Below are 25,346 nucleotides of genomic sequence, written 5' to 3' on the forward strand. Positions count from 1 at the left end.
GCAGAGTCTGTTAAGTTGGGAGGTGATTGGGAGTGGGTCAGCAGCCAGCTCAGGGGCCCAGGAGGTAGATTTGGCTGCAACAAAGGGCCTCTAATGACGCTTTTTGGGTGGGGATACCTGTTGGGGGGCCCCCAGGCTAATTTTGCCCTAGGGCCCAATTGTTACTTGAACTGGCCCTGCTGACAATATATATTCTGTACAGTGCTGTGTAATATGTCAGCGCTATATCAATATTTAAATAGAATTGAAAGAAAAGATCATATTCAATTGATCCAAGAATCCTAACTATTCCTGCTATCAAAACTAGTTACAATCGTGTCTACAGAAAAATCTGCCAAGCCGATCGATCAGTTCTGTAATGAAACAGTCAATAATACAATCGTTTAGGATCGATTATGCCCTCCAGTTTTTTTCTGTTTTCATACAATATGATCTAAATAATGTAATTGAAAACACAACTTACAAAATTGTACCGTTAAAGGGCACCTTGAGGTCCGTATCCTGTATCAGAGGCGGATAATCCACGAGACAAGCCTAGGGAGTTTCCTAGGGCCAGGAGAGAATCTAGGGACCTGGTGGATGCCAGCCCCCACCAAATCTTATTTAAAAAAAAAAGGCAGATGACCTTCAGCAGTGGGTAAAAACGGCTATCTTGCCTAGGGGCCCCATTTCATCTTAACCACTTAAGCCCGAAGGGTTGTTTTTTTTTTTTTTTTGCATCTGAGCAACTTTCACCTCCCATTCATTTGCTAATAACTTTATCACTACTCATCACAATGAATTGATCTATAGCTTGTTTTTTCCGCCACTAATTAGGCTTTTTTGGGTGATACATTGTGCTGAGAATTAATTTATTCTAAATCCATTTTAACAGGAATATTAAGAAAGAAATGGAAAAAATCATTATTTCTCAACTTTTGGCCATTATAGTTTGAAATTAATACATGCTACCATGATTAAAACCCATGTATTTTATTTGCCCATTTGTCCCACCTATTACACCATTTAAATTATGTCTCTATCACAATGTATGGCACCGATATTTTATTTGGAAATAAAGGTGCATTTTTTCAATTTGCCTCCATCACTATTTACAAGCTCATAATTTTAAAAAATTATAATAATATACTTATTTGACATGCATATTTAAAAAGTTAAGACCCTTAGGTAACTATTTATGTTTTTTATTATTATTATTATTATTATTATTGTAATTTTTTTTTATTAAACATGTTATTTGGGTATTTTTTGATGTGGGAGGGAAACAGCTCATTTTAAATGTTAAAAATGTATTAATTTAATAGAAAGTGGCTGTGGGTGTAGTTTTTGAGCTCAGAAAAACCGCAGTGTCTGCGGGGGGCTTCGATCATTGAAAGGGATCTATAATCCCTTTCATTGATCCCTGGGCTAACAGGAGCATGCACGGGGGCCCCCGTGGGAGCGCTCGCGGCCCGTGGGAATGCGCGCAGCCCAACTGGACGAGAATGTTCATCCAGTTGGGCTTAAGTGGTTAAAGGACCACTATCGCGAAATGTATAAAAAATAAAACTAAAAAAGATGTATACTGAAGAGAAAGCTAGTAGAAGGGATAGTAAAGGGTTAAGAATTGGTTAAAAAATAAATCACACAGCTGTTTACACATTCCTGACAGCCTGAATGTGAAGGGAGCTTACTGATGGGTTATGGGAGACTGAACTGCGTGCTGCTAGCTGTCCAACGGCATTTCAGCTGGTAGTAAAACTGTCTCCTGATCTTAGCCAGGCAGATACCCACAGCCCACAGTACAGCCTCTGTCTACTAGCATTATCCTCAGTATAAATCTTTTTTAGTTTTATTTTTTTTTTTTTTACAAATTTTGCAATAGTGTCCCTTTAAACCTTTTCTGATCAGAGATGAGGGTACCGTCAGGTCTTGTTATGTTAGGCAGCATTGGTGTTCATTATACCGCCACTGTCAGCTGTCACTCACGTTTCTCTGTCTGCAGCACGACGCCGTCCACACAAAGCGGTGACCAGAACCACGATGATGAGAAGAAGGAACAGGCCGACCGTCACCCCGGCGATAACACCAGGCTTGCTTATCGTTGTCTCACAGTAACTTCCTGTGTACCAGTACTGGTCTGACATCTCACAGCTGTAAAGTGCAGAAGCAAAAGACAATTAAAATATAACTAAGCCCAGAACTGAATAAAGATGGCTGTACACTTATAGATGGCTTCCAGATTCGACCATCAAATAGATCCTTTTCTCAGGGCCGGGCTGAGGCATAGGCTGGAGAGGCTCCAGCCTCAGGGCGCAGTGTAGGAGGGGGCGCACAATTCATTCAATTGTCATTCCTAATTGTGTATGAAGCAGAAAGAAATAAGAAAAGGGGATACATAGCAGTGACTGCAAGCCAGATAACTAGATATTAAGGTGTTGGGGAGGTTGTGGGCCTTGTGGCCCTCTTAGTCTAATAGCAATCAGTGTGTGACGGCTGGGGTGGGAGGGATGGAGGGGCGCACTTTGGTGTCTCAGCCTTGGGTGCTGGAGGACCTTGTCCCTGCTCTGCCTTTTCTGATCAAGATCCGATCAGAGAGGTGAAGCAGGTTGTTTCGGCACTCGGCGCCTGAGCTGGGCGCCTCTATAGCACTAACGCTATAGTATTACTTAGTAATAGTAATTAGCGCCATCATTTGCCATAATGTGGCTCACCTTGCACTGAACTCACCGGCGAAGCAGGGCTTTTTTTCTCAGCACGAAATCTGTTGGAAACCTGTTGGAAACCTGTGGAGCCATGGAGCCGCCACTGCCTGCCAGGGACCCAGGTTCCCCCATTTTATCTGCTCAGACCACCCACCCTCTCCCACCCCCCGCCAGGTAGTTCAGAGTGTTTGTAGCCGAGTTTATGCTCACCTGCCCGCTGAGCACTCCTACTGTGGCCTGTGTCTTTTTTCTCCATTGTCGCCAAGGCACCTGTACCCCGTGACCCGATAGCAAGTATGTTACATGACTAAATACATGCCATGGGGTCATGGGACACAGCCGGGCCATGCAGAGGATCCTCAAAGGGGTGGTGCACAAATTTGAAACAAGGGGGCCCCAATCAATCGATCAATCAGTCAAAAAATGATGATGAATTATGTATGTAATACCCGTCTCCAGAAAGCAGTTGTAGGCTGTCTTTGCCCCCCACCCTCCTTTATAGCAGTATGTGTCTCCTTTCAAACAAGTCTTTTGGGTCCACCACCCTCAAATCAGCAGTGATAGGTGCTGATGAACAGCACAGTGGAGCCTGATGAAGGAACGGACTCGAATATCATTTCTGGGACCTCTGTCCCTCCTGATCAGCACCCATGCTTCTTTTTAGTGGTCGCCAATATGCAGTGGTTGCTAAGCATTAGTAGGTGCAAAATTGCAGTAAGTGCCAAGGTGCAGGGGGTGCCCAGATTCAGTGGGTGGTAAAATGCAAAGGTCCAGTTTGTATTGGGAGCCTAGTGGGTAAAGGGAGTGAGCACAGGGTCCCATGTAGGCCATGGCTGCTGGCTAGGGTGGTATTGGTTGTCTTGTGGGTGCTGAATGCAGGTGCTGAGTGCCATGTTTGTTCTGGGTGTGGGCACAGGGTGTCACATGGGTTCTGGCTATTGGTGGGTATTAAGTATCATGAGGGTGTTGCTTGCAGGTACTCAGTGCATTGTAAGTTCTAGGTTTGTGTATTGGATTTCATGTTGGGTACTCAAGTGGAGGCTTTGTGCAGCTGAAACTACTGCAGATGTGGGTGCTCGGTGCAGGTACTGGGTGTCAGATGGGTGCAAATACATGGTGCCATGCCTATACTGGGTAAGCATTGTGTGTCATGTGGGTTCTGTTATTGAGAGGGGATCACTGTAGGTGCAGGGGGTGGGAGAAGTGCAGCTAGGGGAGGAAGAGGTCACTGTGGGTGTTGAGAGAGGTAGAGGTCAGTGTGGGTGCTGGGGAAATGGGAGGTCACTGTGGGTGCTAGAAAGAGAGAGGTCACTATGGATGCTAGGGGAGGGAGAGGTCAGTGTGGGTGCTGGGGAAATGGGAGGTCACTGTGGGTGCTGGAAAGAGAGAAGTCACTATGGATGCTAGGGAAGGGAGAGGTCAGTGTGGGTGCTGGGGAAATGGGAGGTCACTGTGGGTGCTGGAAAGAGAGAGGTCACTATGGATGCTAGGGGAGGGAGAGGTCAGTGTGGGTGCTAGGTGTAGGGAGAGGTGACAGTGGGTGCAGCTGTCAGGAAGACACAATCTTACTTGCTCCCACCCAGCTGATAGAATGGCTCTCACACTAGGATTCCTGTCCAGAGCTTCTTCAAAAGTGTCCTAGGTGGGGACCGAGCTTCCCATGGTGTGGGAGGAGCTTCCCTTGTGTAGTGGGCAGAGCTTCTCACAGCCAGGGGAGGTGCTTCTTGTGCAAGGCAAAAGGGGCCCCATTGTTGAAAATGTAAAAAGGGGGGTGCCTGGGCACCCCACTCTGCAGGTGCCTTGGTCACAGGCACCCCAGCAGCAATGGAGATAAGACACAGGACACAGGAGGAGCATGCCAGTGGGCAAATTAGCTCAAGGAGGAGAACACTGCTACTGCCATACATCGGACTGCCCTCTTTTGAGCAAGATCTTTCCTGACTGTGAGATAGCTAGAGTTGAGCCGAAATTTTCGTAATTTCGCATTACTATAATTACGCATGCGAAATTTGCGATTACGATGCGAAATTAGCGTAGTGAAATTGCCATTAAAATCGTAATTGAAAATACCGTAAGTGTAATTTTCAACGCGAAATTTCGCGTTTCGTTCATGCTGTAATTTCGCGTTAAACGCTACCGTAATTTCGCGTTAAACCGTAATGCTCCGTATAATATAAAAAAGCCGCCGACTTTAAGGGTTAATAGCAAAGCCCCCTTAAATGCTAAGAGCCTCAAATTTGGAGAATATATTAAGGAGATCAGGAGGAATAAGAGGAAAAAAAATTTTCAAAAAGACCTTATAGTTTTTGAGAAAATCGATGTTAAAGTTTCAAAGTAAAAATGTATACATTTAAAAACCCGCCACCTTTAACGGTTAATAGCAAAGCCTGCTTAAAGTTTAGGAACACCAAATTCCTAGGGTATATTAAGGGGATCAGTGGGAATAAGAGGAAAAAATTTTTTTTCAAAAAGACCTTATAGTTTTTGAGAAAATCGATTTTTAAGTTTCAAGGGCAAAAATGTCTTTTAAATGCGGAAAATGTCAGGTTTTTTTGCACAGGTAACAATAGTGTATTATTTTCATAGATTCCCCCAAGTGGGAAGAGTTTTACTTACTTCGTTCTGAGTGTGGGAAATATAAAAAAAAAACGACGTGGGGTCCCCCCTCCCAGACCTCTTTAACCCCTTGTCCCCCATGCAGGCTGGGATAGCCAGAATGCGGAGCACCGGCCGCGTGGGGCTCCGCACCCTGACTATACCAGCCCGCATGGTCCATGGATTGGGGGGTCTCGGGAAGGGGAGGGGCAGCCAAGCTTTCCCCTCCCCCTCCGAGCCCTTGTCCAATCCAAGGACAAGGGGCTCTTCTCCACCTCCGATGGGCGGTGGAGGTGGAGGCCGCGATTTCCTGGGTGGGGGGTTCATGGTTACAAAGTTGTTACATTGTAATAACTTTGTTACATTGTAACTGATAGAACATTTCTTGTAAGGGGTACAAGTACCTCTATACTCATTTCTCCTGGGAGGGGGGTGGGCATCTGGGGGACTCCTTTTTAAAGGGGACTTCCAGATTCCACCATGAACCCCCCACCCAGGAAATCGCGGCCTCCACCTCCACCGCCCATCGGAGGTGGAGAAGAGCCCCTTGCCCTTGGATTGGACAAGGGCTCGGAGGGGGAGGGGAAAGCTTGGCTGCCCCTCCCCTTCCGAGACCCCCCAATCCATGGACCATGCGGGCTGGTATAGTCAGGGTGCGGAGCCCCACGCGGCCGGTGCTCCGCATTCTGGCTATCCCAGCCTGCATGGGGGACAAGGGGTTAAAGAGGTCTGGGAGGGGGGACCCCACGTCGTTTTTTTTTATATTTCCCACACTCAGAACGAAGTAAGTAAAACTCTTCCCACTTGGGGGAATCTATGAAAATAATACACTATTGTTACCTGTGCAAAAAAACCTGACATTTTCCGCATTTAAAAGACATTTTTGCCCTTGAAACGTAAAAATCGATTTTCTCAAAAACTATAAGGTCTTTTTGAAAAAAAAATTTTTCCTCTTATTCCCACTGATCCCCTTAATATACCCTAGGAATTTGGTGTTCCTAAACTTTAAGCAGGCTTTGCTATTAACCGTTAAAGTCGGCGGGTTTTTAAATGTATACATTTTTACTTTGAAACTTTAACATCGATTTTCTCAAAAACTATAAGGTCTTTTTGAAAAAAAAAATTTCCTCTTATTCCTCCTGATCTCCTTAATATATTCTCCAAATTTGAGGCTCTTAGCATTTAAGGGGGCTTTGCTATTAACCCTTAAAGTCGGTGGCTTTTTTATATTTTACGGAGCGTTACGGTTTAACGCGAAATTACGGTAGCGTTTAATGCGAAATTACGGCATGAACAAATACCCATTGTAATGCGAAAATCACGCGAAAATTACGCTTACGCGAAATTTCGCAAAATCCTTCTTCATTACGATTATGTACTTACGGCCATAATCGTAATTACACTAATTACGCGAAATTTCGCGAAATCGTAATTAGGTCATTACGCTCATCTCTAGAGATAGCTAGTTGTGCTCGGGCATCCAACCTTCCCCTTAACTTTTCTGTTCTCCCCAGGGTTTGCTGGGCCCCCCACATTGCAGGACCCCGGCCTCCCCCTTAATTGTTCTGTCCTGCTTAGTGCACAATATCTACTATTAGAGCACCTGCACGATAGCAGTATTGTATTTAATCTGTCACGACTGTATCTTGTGATCCGTCACATGATGTCATATGCGCACAAAAGTTAAGGGGGAGGTAGGGGGAAGACATGTCCCCAACACACCCCTAGTAAAACATACTACAAAGATTTCATAAACAAAACACGCAGTTTTATAATTCAAATCACACTGGTCCTTTCTATCATAATCAGTTTTCCCTCATATTAATGTTTGAAAAGAAATGTATGAATTTAACCACTTCCCAACTGAAGGGTTTTACCCCTTGAGCACCAGAGCAATTTTCACTTTTCAGCGCTCCTTCCATTCAATCGTCTATAACTTTATTATTACTTATCGCAATGAAATGAACTATATCTTGCCACCAATTAGGCTTTCTTTAGGTGAGACATTATGCCAAGAATTATTTTATTCTAAATGTGTTATAATGGGAAAATAGGAAAAAATGTGGGGGAAAAAAATCATTATTTTTCAGTTTTTGGCCATTATAGTTTTTAAAAAATGCATGCTACTGTCATTAAAATCCATGAAATGTATTTGCCCATTTGTCCCGGTTATTACAACGTTTGAATTATGTCCCTATCACAATGTTTGGCGCCAATATTTTATTTGGAAATAAAGGTGCATTTTTTTCAGTTTTGTGTCCATCCCTAATTACAAGCCCGTAGTTTATAAAGTAACAGTGTTATACCCTCTTGATATAAATATTTTGAGAGTTCAGTCCCTAAGGTAACTATTTATGTTTTTTTTTTTTTATTGTAATTTTTTTTTTTTATTACAAAAAAAAAATGGTAACAATTGGTGGGTGTGAGGGTTAATGAGTTAATTTATAATGTAAAATAATGTATTTGTATATGAAAAATGCTTATGACTGTAGTTTTACTATTTAGCCACAAGATGGCCACAGTAATTTTTTGTAAATGCGTCCTGCAAACGTAGGAAGGACGCTTGCAGGAAGTTCAGGGAGGCTGGGAAACGGTTTTTTTTTTTTCACAATGATTGCGCTGCTTCTCATAAAAGCAGCTGATCATTGCTGGGGGGCTGAGATCAACGAACAGGAATGTTTTTTCCCATTCATTGATCTCCGGGCGAACGGGTGGCGGCGTGCACGAGCGTGGAAGCGCGTGCATGACCGAGCGGGAGAGCCGACAGCGGCGGTAGCGGCAGGGGGTACGTGTATCTACGCCCCTGGTGGTCAAAAGGTGTTTAAAGGGGCGTAGATACACGCATCCGTGGTGGTAAAGTGGTTAAAGTGTACCTGTAACAAGAAAAAGAGCCCCTGGGGGGTACTTACCTCGGGAAGTGGAAGCCTCTGGATCCTAATGAAGCTTCTCCCATCCTCTCCTGCAGCCTCGATCCAGCGCTAGCAGCCTCCCTGCAGGCTCCAGGACAATAACAAACCTGTGAGAGGCGCACTTGAACGAAAGCTCATACAGGATTGTTATGGTCCTGGATGGTTTGGGAGTCCTGGGGCAGGTTCGAGAGGACGGTCAATTTAGCCCATTCACAGAACTTGGAATCATTGGACCAATTAGAGCATGCAGAATTTTTCCATGAAAGTCGGATTACTGCAATCATTTTAGCCCAATGATCACATTAGGATACTACCGAGCATTCCCGAGTCTTGTGATTGGCCTAAAATTTCCATGGTATTCCGATTATCGTCGTAAAATTCTCCTTTCTTTGACTGGTCCAATACTTCCAAGTCAATTCCGAAGTATTTAGCCAATCAGAGGATGCAAAAAATGACACAAAAAAAACAACTTCTCGAATATCTTGAAAATCGACTTTGGCGGAAATCATAATTTCCGACCATCCCTACTCCTGCAGTAAGTACCCCCAGGGACTCTTTTTCTCCCTACTGGTTTACTTTAACCACCCTGGCGTTCTATTAACCACTTCCCGACCGCCCACTACACAGGGGCGGCGGGGAAGTGGAGCCCTGCAGGACGGCCTCACCCACAGAGGCGGCGGTCCATTTAAGGGCATGGGCGGAGCGATCGCGTCATCCGTGACGCGATCCTCCGCCGGCGCCTGTCACCGTTCGCTCGCCGCAACATCCCGCCGGCTATACGGAAGCGCCGGCGGGATGTTAACCCCGCGATCGCCGCATACAAAGTGTATAATACACTTTGTAATGTTTACAAAGTGTATTATACATGCTGCCTCCTGCCCTGGTGGTCCCAGTGTCCGAGGGACCACCAGGGCAGGCTGCAGCCACCCTAGTCTGCACCCAAGCACACTGATTTCTCCCCCCCCTGCCCCAGATCGCCCACAGCACCCATCAGACCCCCCCCCTGCCCACCCCCCAGACCCCTGTTTGCACCCAATCACCCCCCTAATCACCCATCAATCACTCCCTGTCACTATCTGTCAACGCTATTTTTTTTTTATCCCCCCCCCCTGCTCCCTGCCCCCTCCTGATCACCCCCCACCCCTCAGATTCTCCCCAGACCCCCCCCCCCCAGACCACCCCCCCCTGTTTACTGTATGCATCTATCCCCCTGATCACCTGTCAATCACCTGTCAATCACCCGTCAATCACCCATCAATCACCCGTCAATCACCCCCTGTCACTGCCACCCATCAATCAGCCCCTAACCTGCCCCTTGCGGGCAATCTGATCACCCCCCCACACCAATAGATCGCCCACAGATCCGACATCAGATCACCTCCCAAATCCATTGTTTACATCTATTCTCTCCTCTAAACACCCACTAATTACCCATCAATCACCCATCAATCACCCCCTATCACCACTTGTCACTTTTACCTATCAGATCAGACCCTAATCTGCCCCTTGCGGGCACCCAATCACCCGCCCACACGCTCAGATTGCCCTCTGACCCCCCCTTATCAATTCACCAGTGCATTAATTACATCTGTTCTTCCCTGTAATAACCCACTGATCACCTGTCAATCACCTGCCAATCACCTATCACCCATCAATCACCCCCTGTCACCCCCTGTCACTGCCACCCATCAATCAGCCCCTAACCTGCCCCTTGCGGGCAATCTGATCACCCACCCACACCATTAGATCGCCCGCAAACCCGCCGTCAGATTACCTCCCAAATGTATCGTTTACATCTGTTATCTTCTCTAAACACCCACTAATTACCCATCAATCACCCCCTATCACCACCTGTCACTGTTACCTATCAGATCAGACCCTAATCTGCCCCTTGCGGGCACCCAATCACCCGCCCACACGCTCAGATTGCCCTCAGACCCCCCCCCCCCCCCTTATCAATTCGCCAGTGCATTAATTACATCTGTCCTTCCCTGTAATAACCCACTGATCACCTGTCAATCACCTGCCAATCACCTATCACCCATCAATCACCCCCTGTCACTGCCACCCAACAATCAGCCCCTAACCTGCCCCTTGCGGGCAATCTGATCACCCACCCACACCAATAGATCGCCCGCAGATCCGACATCAGATCACCACCCAAGCGCAGTGTTTCCATCTATTCTCTCCTCTAAACACCCACTAATTACCCATCAATCACTCCCTATCACCACCTGTCACTGTTACCTATCAGATCAGACCCTAATCTGCCCCTTGCGGGCACCCAATCGCCCGCCTACACGCTCAGATTGCCCTCAGACCCCCCCTTATCAATTCGCCAGTGCAATATTTACATCTGTTCTCCCCTGTAATAACCCACTGATTACCTGTCAATCACCTATCAATCACCCATCAATCACCCCCTGTCACTGCCACCCATCAATCACCCCCTGTCACTGCCACCCATCAATCACCCCCTGTCACTGCCACCCATCAATCAGCCCCTAACCTGCCCCTTGCGGGCAAACTGATCACCCACCCACACCAATAGATCGCCCGCAGATCCGACATCAGATCACCACCCAAGCGCAGTGTTTCCATCTATTCTCTACCCTAAACACCCACTAATTACCCATCAATCACCCCCTGTCACTGCTACCTATCAGATTAGACCCCTATCTGCCCCTAGGGCACTCAATCACCCGCCCACACCCTCAGAATGCCCTCAGACCCCAGCCCTGATCACCTCGCCAGTGCATTGCTTGCATCCATTCCCCCCTCTAATCACACCTTGAGACACCCATCAATCACCTCCTGTCACCCCCTAGCACACCTACCCATCAGATCAGGCCCCAATTTGCCCCGTGTGGGCTCCTGATCACTCGGCCAAACCCTCAGACCCCCTTCCGATCACCTCCCCAGTGCATGGATTGCATCTATTTTCCCCTCTAACCACCCCCTGAGACACCCATCAATCACCTCCTGTCACCCCCCTAGCACTCCTATCCATCAGATCAGGCCTAATACAACCTGTCATCTAAAAGGCCACCCTGCTTATGACCGGTTCCACAAAATTCGCCCCCTCATAGACCACCTGTCATCAAAATTTGCAGATGCTTATACCCCTGAACAGTCATTTTGAGACATTTGGTTTCCAGACTACTCACGGTTTTGGGCCTGTAAAATGCCAGGGCGGTATAGGAACCCCACAAGTGACCCCATTTTAGAAAAAAAAGACACCCCAAGGTATTATGTTAGGTGTATGACGAGTTCATAGAAGATTTAATTTTTTGTCAAAAGTTAGCGGAAATTAATTTTTATTGGTTTTTTTTCACAAAGTGTCATTTTTCACTAACTTGTGACAAAAAATAAAATCTTCTATGAACTCGCCATACACCTAACGGAATACCTTGGGGTGTCTTCTTTCTAAAATGGGGTCACTTGTGGGGTTCCTATACTGCCCTGGCATTTTAGGGGCCCTAAACCGCGAGGAGTAGTCTAGAAAACAAATGCTTCAAAATGACCTGTGAATAGGACGTTGGGCCCCTTAGCGCACCTAGGCTGCAAAAAAGTGTCACACATGTGGTACCGCCGTACTCAGGAAAAGTAGTATAATGTGTTTTGGGGTGTATTTTTACACATACCCATGCTGGGTGGGAGAAATTTCTATGTAAATGGACAATTGTGTGTAAAAAAATCAAACAATTGTCATTTACAGAGATATTTCTCCCACTTAGCATGGGTATGTGTAAAAATACACCCCAAAACGCATTATACTACTTCTCCTGAGTACAGCGGTACCACATGTGTGGCACTTTTTTACACCCTAAGTACGCTAAGGGGCCCAAAGTCCAATGAGTACCTTTAGGATTTCACAGGTCATTTTGCGACATTTGGTTTCAAGACTACTCCTCACGGTTTAGGGCCCCTAAAATGCCAGGGCAGTATAGGAACCCCACAAATGACCCCATTCTAGAAAGAAGACACCCAAAGGTATTCCGTACGGAGTATGGTGAGTTCATAGAAGATTTTATTTTTTGTCACAAGTTAGCGGAAAATGACACTTTGTGAAAAAAAACTATTAAAATCAATTTCCGCTAACTTGTGACAAAAAAATAAAAACTTCTATGAACTCACCATACTCCTAACGGAATACCTTGGGGTGTCTTCTTTCTAAAATGGGGTCATTAGTGGGGTTCCTATACTGCCCTGGCATTTTAGGGGCCCTAAACCGTGAGGAGTAGTCTTGAAACAAAAATGACCTGTGAAATCCTAAAGGTACTCATTGGACTTTGGGCCCCTTAGTGCAGTTAGGGTGCAAAAAAGTGCCACACATGTGGTATCGCCGTACTCGGGAGAAGTAGTACAATGTGTTTTGGGGTGTATTTTTACACATACCCATGCTGGGTGGGAGAAATACCTCTGTAAATGACAATCTTTTGATTTTTTTTACACACAATTGTCCATTTACAGAGGTATTTCTCCCACCCAGCATGGGTATGTGTAAAAATACACCCCAAAACACATTGTACTACTTCTCCCGAGTATGGCGATACCACATGTGTGGCACTTTTTTGCACCCTAACTGCGCTAAAGGGCCCAAAGTCCAATGAGTACCTTTAGGATTTCACAGGTCATTTTGCGACATTTGGTTTCAAGACTACTCCTCACGGTTTAGGGCCCCTAAAATGCCAGGGCAGTATAGGAACCCCACAAATGACCCCATTTTAGAAAGAAGACACCCCAAGGTATTCCGTTAGGAGTATGGTGAGTTCATAGAAGATTTTATTTTTTGTCAAAAGTTAGCGGAAATTGATTTTAATTGTGTTTTTTCACAAAGTGTCATTTTCCGCTAACTTGTGACAAAAAATAAAATCTTCTATGAACTCGCCATACTACTAACGGAATACCTTGGGGTGTCTTCTTTCTAAAATGGGGTCATTTGTGGGGTTCCTATACTGCCCTGGCATTTTAGGGGCCCTAAACCGTGAGGAGTAGTCTTGAAACGAAATTTCTCAAAATGACCTGTGAAATCCTAAAGGTACTCATTGGACTTTGGGCCCTTTAGCGCAGTTAGGGTGCAAAAAAGTGCCACACATGTGGTATCGCCGTACTCAGGAGAAGTAGTATAATGTGTTTTGTGGTGTATTTTTACACATACCCATGCTGAGTGGGAGAAATATCTCTGTAAATGGACAATTGTGTGTAAAAAAAATTAACAAATTGTCATTTACAGAGATATTTCTCCCACCCAGCATGGGTATGTGTAAAAATACACCCCAAAACACATTATACTACTTCTCCTGAGTACGGCAATACCACATGTGTGGCACTTTTTTGCAGCCTAACTGCGCTAAGGGGTCCAAAGTCCAATGAGCACCTTTAGGCTTTACAGGGGTGCTTACAATTTAGCACCCCCCAAAATGTCAGGACAGTAAACACACCCCACAAATGATCCCATTTTGGAAAGTAGACCCTTCAAGGTATTCAGAGAGGGGCATGGTGAGTCCGTGGCAGATTTCATTTTTTTTTGTCGCAAGTTAGAAGAAATGGAAACTTTTTTTTTTTTTTTTTTTCCTCACAAAGTGTCATTTTCCGCTTACTTGTGACAAAAAATAATATCTTCTATGAACTCACTATGCCTCTCAGTGAATACTTTGGGATGTCTTCTTTCCAAAATGGGGTCATTTGGGGGGTATTTATACTATCCTGGAATTCTAGCCCCTCATGAAACATGACAGGGGGTCAGAAAAGTCAGAGATGCTTGAAAATGGGAAAATTCACTTTTGGCACCATAGTTTGTAAACGCTATAACTTTTACCCAAACCAATAAATATACACTGAATGGTTTTTTTTTTATCAAAAACATGTTTGTCCACATTTTTCGCGCTGCATGTATACAGAAATTTTACTTTATTTGAAAACTGTCAGCACAGAAAGTTAAAAAAATCATTTTTTTGCCAAAATTCATGTCTTTTTTGATGAATATAATAAAAAGTAAAAATCGCAGGAGCAATCAAATAGCATCAAAAGAAAGCTTTATTAGTGACAAGAAAAGGAGCCAAAATTCATTTAGGTGGTAGGTTGTATGAGCGAGCAATAAACCGTGAAAGCTGCAGTGGTCTGAATGGAAAAAAAGTGGCCGGTCCTTAAGGGGGGTAAAGCCCTAGGTCCTCAAGTGGTTAAGATCGCCAGGGTGGCGGCGCAGCAGTATTTTTCTTTTTTTTTTTTTAAACCATGTAGCTAGCCTAGCGCATCTTACTCACCTTTCCGATCGCTTCTGGCGCATTAGCCCATCCGCAAATCCCGTTCTGAACGGGATTTCTTGGAGGGCTTCCCCCGTCGTCATGGTAATGATCGTGATGACGTCACCGACGTCATCGACGTCGTGACGTCATCGGGTGTCCCGATCCACCCCGCAGCGCTGCCTGGTACTAATGGGCCAGGCTGCGCAGGGGTCTCGGGAGGGGGGGGGGGGGCCTTACGGGACGGGTAGCGGCACAACGGCGGTAAGTGGCGGCGATCGTCCATAGCAAAGTGCTAGCTGCGTGTTTTAAAAAAAAATTGTTAAATCGGCCCAGCAGGGCCTGAGCGGCGCCATCTAGCGGTCAGATGGTTAAAGGGTAGGAATGAAGGGTAGCAGGAAAAAAGGGCGCAGGACGAGGGTGAACGAAAAGTGCGCCGCCATAGACATTAATGCAATTATCGTTAATAAGGCAAAAAAAGTAGAAAAAAGGGCACCACGAAAAAATATCGTTAACAGCATTAGACATTATAGTTTTTGAAATATGTTATCGTTTTAGAAGCTTGCAATGTTACGGTTTTTATCATATTATTTCGCTTCTACGTACAGATTTTACGTTATCAAATATATTATCGTTTCTATGTATAAAAGGGTGTTTCTGCAGAGGGAGTGGTTAGGGTTAGACAACACCCGGGGGGAGTGGTTAGGGTAGTCACCACCCGGGCAGTGGTTAGTTTTAGGCAACACCAGGGAACGTGGTTAGGGTTAGGCACCACAAAGGGTGTAGTTAGTTTTAGGCACCACCAGGAGAGGGTTCTATGTGAGAGTAGGGTTGGGTTAGGCTGTATTGTTGAATTACGTAACGATTTTTAACATTAATATCTTTTCATTATTATTTCCTGTCTGTTTTAACAACGGTATTTATCGTTAACCAAGTTTGACAACGATATTTATAGTTATCAGATTCCGTTATCCACCCGCGCCATTTCATTATCCTTTTTTCACTACGCCCTTTTTTCATGCACGTGAATTAAGTTTAGAGACAGTTAAACACATTTTTTTTGTATAAAAATACACATATTTATACAGATCTGTTCATCAGGGCCGGGCCGAGGCATAGGCTGGAGAGGCTCCAGCCTCAGGGCGCAGTGTAGGAGAGGGCACACAATTCATTTAGCTGTCATTCCTAATTGTGTTTAAAGCAGAACGAAATAAGAAAAGGGGATACATAGCAGAGACTGCAAGCCAGATAACTAGATATTAAGGTGTTGGGGAGGTTGTGGGCCCTGTGGCACCTCTTAGTCTAATAGCAATCAGTGTGTGACGGCTGGGGTGGCAGGGATGGAGGGGCGCACTTTGGTGTCTCAGCCTTGGATGCTGGAGGACCTTGTCCCGCCTCTGCTGTTCATCATTAGTCTTGAGGGACAAATCAGGAAGAAAGAGGGACAGAGGGTTTCTGTTCCCAAAGAGGGACTGTCACCATGGGCGTAGCAATCACCCCTGCCATCACAGGGGGGCCTGGAGGCTTTTCGGGGCCCTTCCTCCTTCCTCTTCCCAACCGCAAGTGCAGCCAATTAGCAAAAAAATAAAATCACCTTCCGCTCTCAAAAAACGTCCCTGCCTCCTCCTCCTCCAGCAGGATAGCGAGAAACGTGTTTAATTTTTTCCTGCATCCAGGTGCTATTTCACAGCAGAACACTCTCTGCTGCCATTCGCTTGTTCCCGATCATGTGACCGCATGGGGTTCTGGAACCAAGGGGCCCCCGCTATCACTTTTGCAGGGGGGCCCTATTAAGTCTAGTTACTCCCCTACTATCACTGTGAAGAAGGGCCAGTTGGAAGCTATGCCGTAGATTAATCTGGTGAGGGGTTCAGTCAGGAATAACTAATGTGACTCCTAAAGTAGGAAGACCAATAAAAGACAAACCCCTTTTTCCCAGCATTGTAGTATGGTGACAAAGGGTGGAAACAGAGGCATGGACAAAGGAGGAGTATGGAAAGAGTTTGCACATTTTATCACACAAGTCCTCCAAATACAGCCAGTCCCCTACTTATAAAGAAGATTGTTGTTGGCAAGGTGAATTTGTTTCTAGGTTGAGTCCTGTGTTAAAGGACACCCGAAGCGAAAATAACGAATGAAATAAACAATTGTATCTATCTTCCTTTTCCTAAAAATGACTTAATGATATTCCACAGTTTTATTTTATGTTTAAATCTACTTTTTAAGTTTTAATTGTTGTATCGTTTTTGCTCAATGACACATTCATTGAAGAATGCCAGAGTTAAAATCTATGAACTATTGAAACTTTTTATCTCTTTCCTGCTCTCAGAAGCCATTTTCTGCGAGGAAAGTGTTTTATAGTTGGAATTACTTATCAGTGAGGGTCACACTGTAGTCACTTCCTGTTTGAGTCAGGACTGAGTCAGCCACTTACATACCTGATATTTAACTCTTTCAGGCAGAGAAAGAAAAAAAGAAACACAGCACAGTTATTTGTGTGCTAGGTACTGTACATACCCATGTCTATCTCATCATGTCACATGTCACCTCGGGTATCCTTTAAAGGACAACTGAAGTGAAAAGTGAGAAGAATATGGAGGCTGCCACATTTATTTCCTTTTATTCGATGCTGATCTATTTAGCTGCAGTAATGTCTGAATCACACCAGAAACAAGCATGCAGCTAATCTTATCAGATCTGATAATAATGTCAGAAACATCTGATCTGCTGCATGCTTGTTCAGGGTCTATGGCTGAAAGTATAGAGGATCAGCAGGATAGCCAGGCAACTGTTGCTTAAAAGAAAATAAATAATGCAGCGTCCATATACCTCTGTCGTCAGTTGTCCTTTAAACATGTGAAATGTGGATAAATGATTAACTTTAAGACAACTCTTGATTTGGACATATAGTATAAACAGTGTTTATTGGTTGCTTTTATATGCTTCTAATGCGTTTTTAACTACTTACAACTGTGTATACAAGACCGTAACATGTAACAACAAAAATATGTAAAACCAAAACAGCACTGTATATTTTGTACATGAACACATTTTGTATGTGTGAAATGGTGTCACTTAACCGCTTCCAGGTGGCGGTGATTGAAATCTTCACCCTGTTTTGATGCGGTTATTCCTGCCAGGGCGTAGAGTTACACATTACCACCCCCGTGCGTTGTTGCCGATTTCATCGCTCCCGGCGATCATGTCGCTGTCTCCCCACAGCAGTTTACTCGCCCTGCCATTTCTGTGATGGCAAAACTCTGTGAGCAGGTCAGAGGCCGATTTCATTGGCTGCTGACATTGTCATCAATGTAAACAACTCCCATTGGCTTACATTGATCACAGGGTCGGGAGCCAATGAATCTTTCAGATTTTTACAATCTCTTGTGACATCACCATAGAAAAAAGTAGATTTATCATGCATTTTACACTGGAGCAAATGTATATTTTGCACATGCATACCTTCCAACTTTGGATGATGAGAAAAAGAGAGCGTTAAGCAGGGGCGTTGCTAGGATCCTAAGAGATCCGGGGCACTTTTGGGCACTCCAGATGTAAAATGGGTGTGGCCACGCACCAGAATGTGGGTGTGGTCATATGTGGAGCCAAACTTACATGAACTCAACAGCGTTCTAAGTAGGCCTGCCCAGAAAAATGTTGGATAAAGCCCCTTCTCCATTAGTGCAAAAAAATAACTAAAAAAAAATGCAGCATATCGCATAAATAGGCAGTGTTACTTAACCACTTGAGGACCGCCCCCAGCCGATGGGCGGCGGCAAAGTCCGGGCCCAAACGACCGCAATACGCCCATCGGCGGGGGCGGCTGCGTGGGTGGCTATGCGGCGATCGCGTCATTCGTGACGCGATCAGCCGCCGGGGACTGGCTCCGCCCACCGCTCGTAGTAACCCGCCGGCCGTTCGGAAGCGCCGGCGGGTTACTAGCACCCGGATCGCCGCATGGAAATAGTATAATAGGCTTTGTAATGTATACAAAGCCTATTATACTGGCTGCCTCCTGCCCTGGTGGTCCCAGTGTCCGAGGGACCACCAGGGCAGGCTGCAGCCACCCTAGTCTGCACCCAAGCACACTGATTTCCCCCCCCCTGCCCCCTGATCGCCCACAGCACCCCTCAGACCCCCCCCTGCCCACCCCCCAGACCACTGTTTGCACCCAGTCACCCCCCTAATCACCCATCAATCACTCCCTGTCACTATCTGTCAACGCTATTTTTTTTTTATCCCCCCCCCTGCCCACTGCCCCCTCCTGATCACCCCCCCACCCCTCAGATTCTCCCCAGACCCCCCCCCCAGACCCCTCCCCCCGTGTACTGTATGCATCTATCCCCCCCTGATCACCTGTCAATCACCTGTCAATCACCCGTCAATCACCCGTCAATCACCAGTCAATCACCCCCTGTCTCTGCTACCCATCAATCAGCCCCTAACCTGCCCCTTGCGGGCAATCTGATCACCCACCCACACCAATAGATCGCCCGCAGATCCGACATCAGATCACCTCCCAAATCCATTGTTTACATCTATTCTCTCCTCTAAACACCCACTAATTACCCATCAATCACATATCAATCACCCCCTATCACCACCTGTCACTGTTACCCATCAGATTAGACCCTAATCTACCCCTTGCGGGCACCCAATCACCCGCCCACACGCTCAGATTGCCCTCAGACCCCCCTTTATCAATTCGCCAGTGCAATATTTACATCTGTTATTCCCTGTAATAACCCACTGATCACCTGTCAATCACCTATCAATCACCCCCTGTCACTGCCACCCATCAATCACCCCCTGTCACTGCCACCCATCAATCAGCCCCTAACCTGCCCCTTGCGGGCAATCTGATCACCCACCCACACCAATAGATCGCCCGCAGATCCGACATCAGATCACCTCCCAAATCCATTGTTTACATCTATTCTCTCCTCTAAACACCCACTAATTACCCATCAATCACCTATCAATCACCACCTGTCACTGTTACCCATCAGATTAGACCCTAATCTACCCCTTGCGGGCACCCAATCACCCGCCCACACGCTCAGATTGCCCTCAGACCCCCCTTTATCAATTCGCCAGTGCAATATTTACATCTGTTATTCCCTGTAATAACCCACTGATCTCCTGTCAATCACCTATCAATCACCCCCTGTCACTGCCACCCATCAATCACCCCCTGTCACTGCCACCCATCAATCAGCCCCTAACCTGCCCCTTGCGGGCAATCTGATCACCCACCCACACCAATAGATCGCCCGCAGATCCGACATCAGATCACCTCCCAAGTGCAGTGTTTACATCTCTTCTCTCCTCTAAACACCCACTAATTACCCATCAATCACCCCCTATCACCACCTGTCACGGTTACCCATCAGATTAGACCCTAATCTGCCCCTTGCGGGCACCCAATCACCCGCCCACACCTCAGAACGTCCTCAGACCCCAGCCCTGATCACCTCGCTAGTGCATTGCTTGCATCTATTTCCCCCCTCTAATCACACCTTGAGACACCCATCAATCACCTCCTGTCACCCCCTAGCACACCTACCCATCAGATCAGGCCCTAATTTGCCCCGTGTGGGCTCCTGATCACTCGGCCAAACCCTCAGGTCCCCCTCAGACCCCCTTCCGATCACCTCCCCAGTGCATTGATTGCATCTATTTTCCCCTCTAACCGCCCCCTGAGACACCCATCAATTACCTCCTGTCACCCCCTAGCACTCCTATCCATCAGATCAGGCCCAAAACATCCTATCATCTAAGAGGCCACCCTGCTTATGACCGGTTCCACAAAATTTGCCCCCTCATAGACCACCTGTCATCAAAATTTGCAGATGCTTATACCCCTGATCAGTCATTTTGAGAAATTTGGTTTCCAGACTACTCACAGTTTTGGGCCCGTAAAATGCCAGGGCAGTATAGGAACCCCACAAGTGACCCCATTTTAGAAAGAAGACACCCCAAGGTATTCTGTTAGGTGTATGATGAGTTCATAGAAGATTTTATTTTTTGTCACAAGTTAGCGGAAATTGATATGTATTGTTTTTTTTTTCACAAAGTGTCATTTTCCGCTAACTAGTGACAAAAAAAAAATCTTCTATGAACTCACCATACTCCTAACAGAATACCTTGGGGTGTCTTCTTTCTAAAATGGGGTCACTTGTGGGGTTCCTATACTGCCCTGGCATTTAAGGGGCCCTAAACCGTGAGCAGTAGTCTAGAATCCAAAGGCCTCAAAATGACCTGTGAATAGGACGTTAGGCCCCTTAGCGCACCTAGGTTGCAAAAAAGTGTCACACATGTGGTATCGCCGTACTCAGAAGAAGTAGTATATTGTGTTTTGGGGTGTATTTTTACACATACCCATGCTGGGTGGGAGAAATCTCTCTGTAAAAGGACAATTGTGTGTAAAAAAAAATCAAACAATTGTCATTTACAGAGATATTTCTCCCACCCAGCATGGGTATGTGTAAAAATACACCCCAAAACACATTATACTACTTCTCCTGAGTACAGCGGTACCACATGTGTGGCACTTTTTTGCACCCTAAGTGCGCTAAGAGGCCCAAAGTCCAATGAGTACCTTTAGGATTTCACAGGTCATTTTGCGACATTTGGTTTCAAGACTACTCCTCACGGTTTAGGGCCCCTAAAATGCCAGGGCAGTATAGGAACCCCACAAATGACCCCATTTTAGAAAGAAGACACCCCAAGGTATTCCGTTAGGAGTATGGTGAGTTCATAGAAGATTTTATTTTTTGTCATAAGTTAGCGGAAAATGACACTTTGTGAAAAAAAACAATTAAAATCAATTTCCGCTAACTTGTGACAAAAAAAAAAAGTCTTCTATGAACTCACCATCCTCCTAACGGAATACCTTGGGGTGTCTTCTCTCTAAAATGGGGTAATTTGTGGGGTTCCTATACTGTCCTGGCATTTTAGGGGCCCTAAACCGCGAGGAGTAGTCTTGAAACGAAATTTCTCAAAATGACCTGTGAAATCCTAAAGGTACTCATTGAACTTTGGGCCCCTTAGCGCAGTTAGGGTGCAAAAAAGTGCCACACATGTGGTATCGCCGTACTCAGGAGAAGTAGTATAATGTGTTTTGGGGTGTATTTTTCCACATACCCATGCTGAGTGGCAGAAATATCTCTATAAATAGACAATTGTGTGTAAAAAAAATAAAACAATTGTCATTTATGGAGATATTTCTCCCACCCAGCATGGGTATGTGTAAAAATACACCCCAAAACACATTATACTACTTCTCCTGAGTACGGCAATACCACATGTGTGGCACTTTTTTGCAGCCTAACTGCGCTAAGGGGCCAAAAGTCCAATGAGCATCTTTAGGCTTTACAGGGGTGCTTACAATTAGGCACCCCCCAAAATGCCAGGACAGTGAACACACCCCACAAATGACCCCATTTTGGAAAGTAGACACTGCAAGGTATTCAGAGAGGAGCATAGTGAGTCCGTGGCAGATTTCATTTTTTTTTGTTGCAAGTTAGAAGAAATGGAAACTTTTTTTTTTCCTTTTTTTTGTCAGAAAGTGTCATTTTCCGCTAACTTGTGACAAAAAATAAAATCTTCTATGAACTCACCATGCCTCTCACTGAATACTTTGGGATGTCTTCTTTCCAAAATGGGGTCATTTGGGGGGTATTTGTACTATCCTGGAATTTTAGCCCCTCATGAAACCTGACAGGTGCGCAGAAAAGTCAGAGATGCTTGAAAATGGGAAAATTCACTTTTGGCACCATAGTTTGTAAACGCTATAACTTTTACCCAAACCAATAAATATACACTGAATGGGTTTTTTTTTATCAAAAACATGTTTGTCCACATTTTTCGCGCTGCATGTATACAGAAATTTTACTTTATTTGAAAAATGTCAGCACAGAAAGTTAAAAAAATAATTTTTTTGCCAAAATTCATGTCTTTTTTGATGAATATAATAAAAAGTAAAACTCGCAGGAGCAATCAAATAGCATCAAAAGAAAGCTGTATTAGTGACAAGAAAAGGAGGTAAAATTCATTTAGGTGGTAGGTTGTATGACCGAGCATTAAACCGTGAAAGCTGCAGTGGTCTGAATGGAGAAAAAGGCTCTGGTCCTTAACCTACCCAGCGTTCAATTTCCCCAGGATTTCTGTGCAAACAGTGATAAAATTTATTTTTAAAACTTTTTTTTTCCTGTAACTTGCCAAAATGTGTCAAGCAAGGGTCTAGTATACAGTGCAGGAGAGTATTGATGTGCGTGCATATTTATACTGTTCACAGCATGTTTTTTGAACGGACATTTCTGTCCATACCGCTAGGGAGGTTAAGGGGCGAAAAGACTGTGGTCCTGAAGTGGTTAAAGAAAACTCCAACCTAGAATTGAACTTTATCCCAATCAGTAGCTGATACCCCCTTTTACATGAGAAATATAATGATTTTCACAAACAGACCATCAGGGGGCGCTGTATGACTGATATTGTGGTAAAACCCCTCCCACAAGAAGCTCTGGGTACCGCAGTACTCTGGGCAAACTGCCACAATGTAACAATGTTCACAGACAGGTCTCTAACAGCCAAAACGGCTAGGAGCAGCTACATAACCTGCCCACAGTAAAAATGTCACCATGTAATAAATGTCAGAATGTGAATCTGGGATAGGAAAGATTTTACAATGAGCAAACACTGACTAAATCATGTATACATAATTATTGTAAAAATGAAGCACTTTTTTATTACATTATTTTCACTGGAGTTCCTCTTTAAACATAACTGGGCAGAGTTACCTGGCTTCTGTGCTGGTTAGTCTGGCTTTCTGCTGGGTGGGCTGGCCTGCCGCCAAGTTATCTGACAGTTCCCCCATTCCCTGACCTTCTAGTGGACCCTCTTCCCATGCTCCCACGGGCCTCCCATTGAGGGATCACAGCTCCCTGCATTCCCCCATAAAGGCATCACAGCACCCAGTATGGCACCACAGCACTGAATATGCCGACATAGAGGCACCACAGCACCCAACATACCCCCAAATGATGAACCACAGCTATCCTCATACCCGCCATTGAGGCACCACAGCTGACTCTGCCTGGGGGACATCCGGGGCACCTCAGAATAGATCCGGGGCACGTGCCACTGATCTTTGAGGCTAGCAACGCCCCTGGCGTTAAGCCACGCTCCCTGTGCGGCCTTAAGCCACACCCTAGATTTTGCAGGAGGGTGCCAGTGAGTGGGAGGTGACAATGGGCAGGAGGAAGCAGAGGCAAATGCAGGGGGGATTACAGCTGCCCAAACCCCCCTCCCCCCCCCCCAGACCAGGGCCAGTGCAATGTCTGGGGACAGGCACAATTCGAGGTATCCTGCAGCTCACAATCTCGCACCCTTTCTTTCCCTGCTACAGTTGACTTTAGATGGAGCAGCAGCGTGTGTACAGTGCATGGAGCAGCAGTGTGTGTACAGAGCATGGAGCAGCAGCGTGTGTACAGTGCATGGAGCAGCAGTGTGTGTACAGAGCATGAGTATGGAGCAGCAGTGTGTACAGTGCATAGAGCAGCAGCGTGTGTACAGAGCATGGAGCAGCAGCGTGTGTACAGAGCATGGAGCAGCAGCGTGTGTACAGAGCATGGAGCAGCGGCGTGTGTACAGAGCATGGAGTAGCGGTGTGTGTACAGAGCATGGAGCAGCAGCATGTGTACAGAGCATGGAGCAGCAGCATGTGTACAGAGCATGGAGCAGCTCTGGGGAACTTAAGAGTCAGGTATGAGCACAGCCCTGTGCCCTGCTGTGTGAATGATTTTTCTTCATTACCAATGTCGGCTGTCCTCAATATTATCTGTATCCAAACTGCTCCTGATCAGTCCCGTTGGCGGTCGGACAGGAAATTGCATTATGTGTACCCAGCATGATGTCCTACCATATTATTATACTGTATTGTGCGTGGCTGAGGGAGAACTTACAGCAATCTCCCCTTGAAAATCCTGGGTTTACCCCTGAGGAGGCTGGGGAGAAGGGTGCCAGTGGGTGGGGAGGAATGTGCTATTGGGTAGGAGAAGGTTGCCAGTGGGTGGGAAGAAGGGTGCCAATGGGTAGGAGGATGGTACCAGTGGATGGGGAGGAGAGTGCCAGGGGTAGGAGGAGGGTGCCAGTGGGTGGGGAGGATGGTATCAGTGAGTGGGGAGGAGGGTTCCACTCTAGGTGAGGAGGAGGGTGCCATTATGGGGGGAGAGGCGGTTGCCACTCTGTTGGGGGTAGGAGTGGGTGGGTAGGAGGGTGCCACTATGGGTGGGTAGGAGGGTGCCACTCTGGGTGGGGAGGAGGGAGAAGGGTGCCACTCTGGGTGTGTAGGAGTGGGTGGGTAGGAGGGTGCCACTCTGGGTGGGTATGAGTTAGTGTGTAGGAGAGTGCCACTAGGGGGGGAGAGGAGTTAGGAGGGTGCCATTCTGGGGTGCCACTCTGTAGGGGTGGACTGGAGGGTGCCAGTGGGCAGAGAGGAGAGAAGAAAAGATTGAGGCACCAGCCACCGAAGTGTAATGCGGGGAGTGGGCCGACATCACTCCTCCCTCCCTCACCATCATGGCCCCCCTCTTGAGTCCCCTTGCAGAGAACTTGCGCAGTGGTGCGGGCGTTTAGTTTACTTCTCTGTGCGCTCCCACGGCCGGCTTCTTTCTATTTCCTGTTTTGCGTCATGGGAAACAGGAAATAGAAAGAAGCCGGCCGCTGGAGTGCAGGTAAACTAAACACCCGCACCGCTGCGCAAGTTCTCAGGAGGGGGCCCATGATGGAGAGAGAGGGAGGAGTAATGTCAGCCCCTCTCCCGGCATCCCTGCATAATACTTCGGCGGCCACCAGCGGCTGGTGCCTCAATCATTTTTTTCCCTCCTCTGCCCAGCCGGACACAAGGGCGG

General features: G+C 46.2%; 1 protein-coding gene across 1 annotated transcript in view; it reads right to left on the bottom strand.

Moving 5' to 3' along the window:
* LOC137560957 (mucin-3A-like) overlaps window positions 1-25,346 on the bottom strand; it is a 46,151-nt gene that overhangs the window by 14,318 nt on the left and 6,487 nt on the right. The window contains exon 3 of the mRNA XM_068272144.1: window positions 1,969-2,133. Within this exon, the coding sequence (XP_068128245.1) occupies window positions 1,969-2,133 (165 nt within the window). The remainder of the gene's footprint in view (window positions 1-1,968; window positions 2,134-25,346) is intronic.

Source organism: Hyperolius riggenbachi, chromosome 3 (assembly GCF_040937935.1).
Source record: "Hyperolius riggenbachi isolate aHypRig1 chromosome 3, aHypRig1.pri, whole genome shotgun sequence".
Lineage (NCBI taxonomy): Eukaryota > Metazoa > Chordata > Amphibia > Anura > Hyperoliidae > Hyperolius > Hyperolius riggenbachi.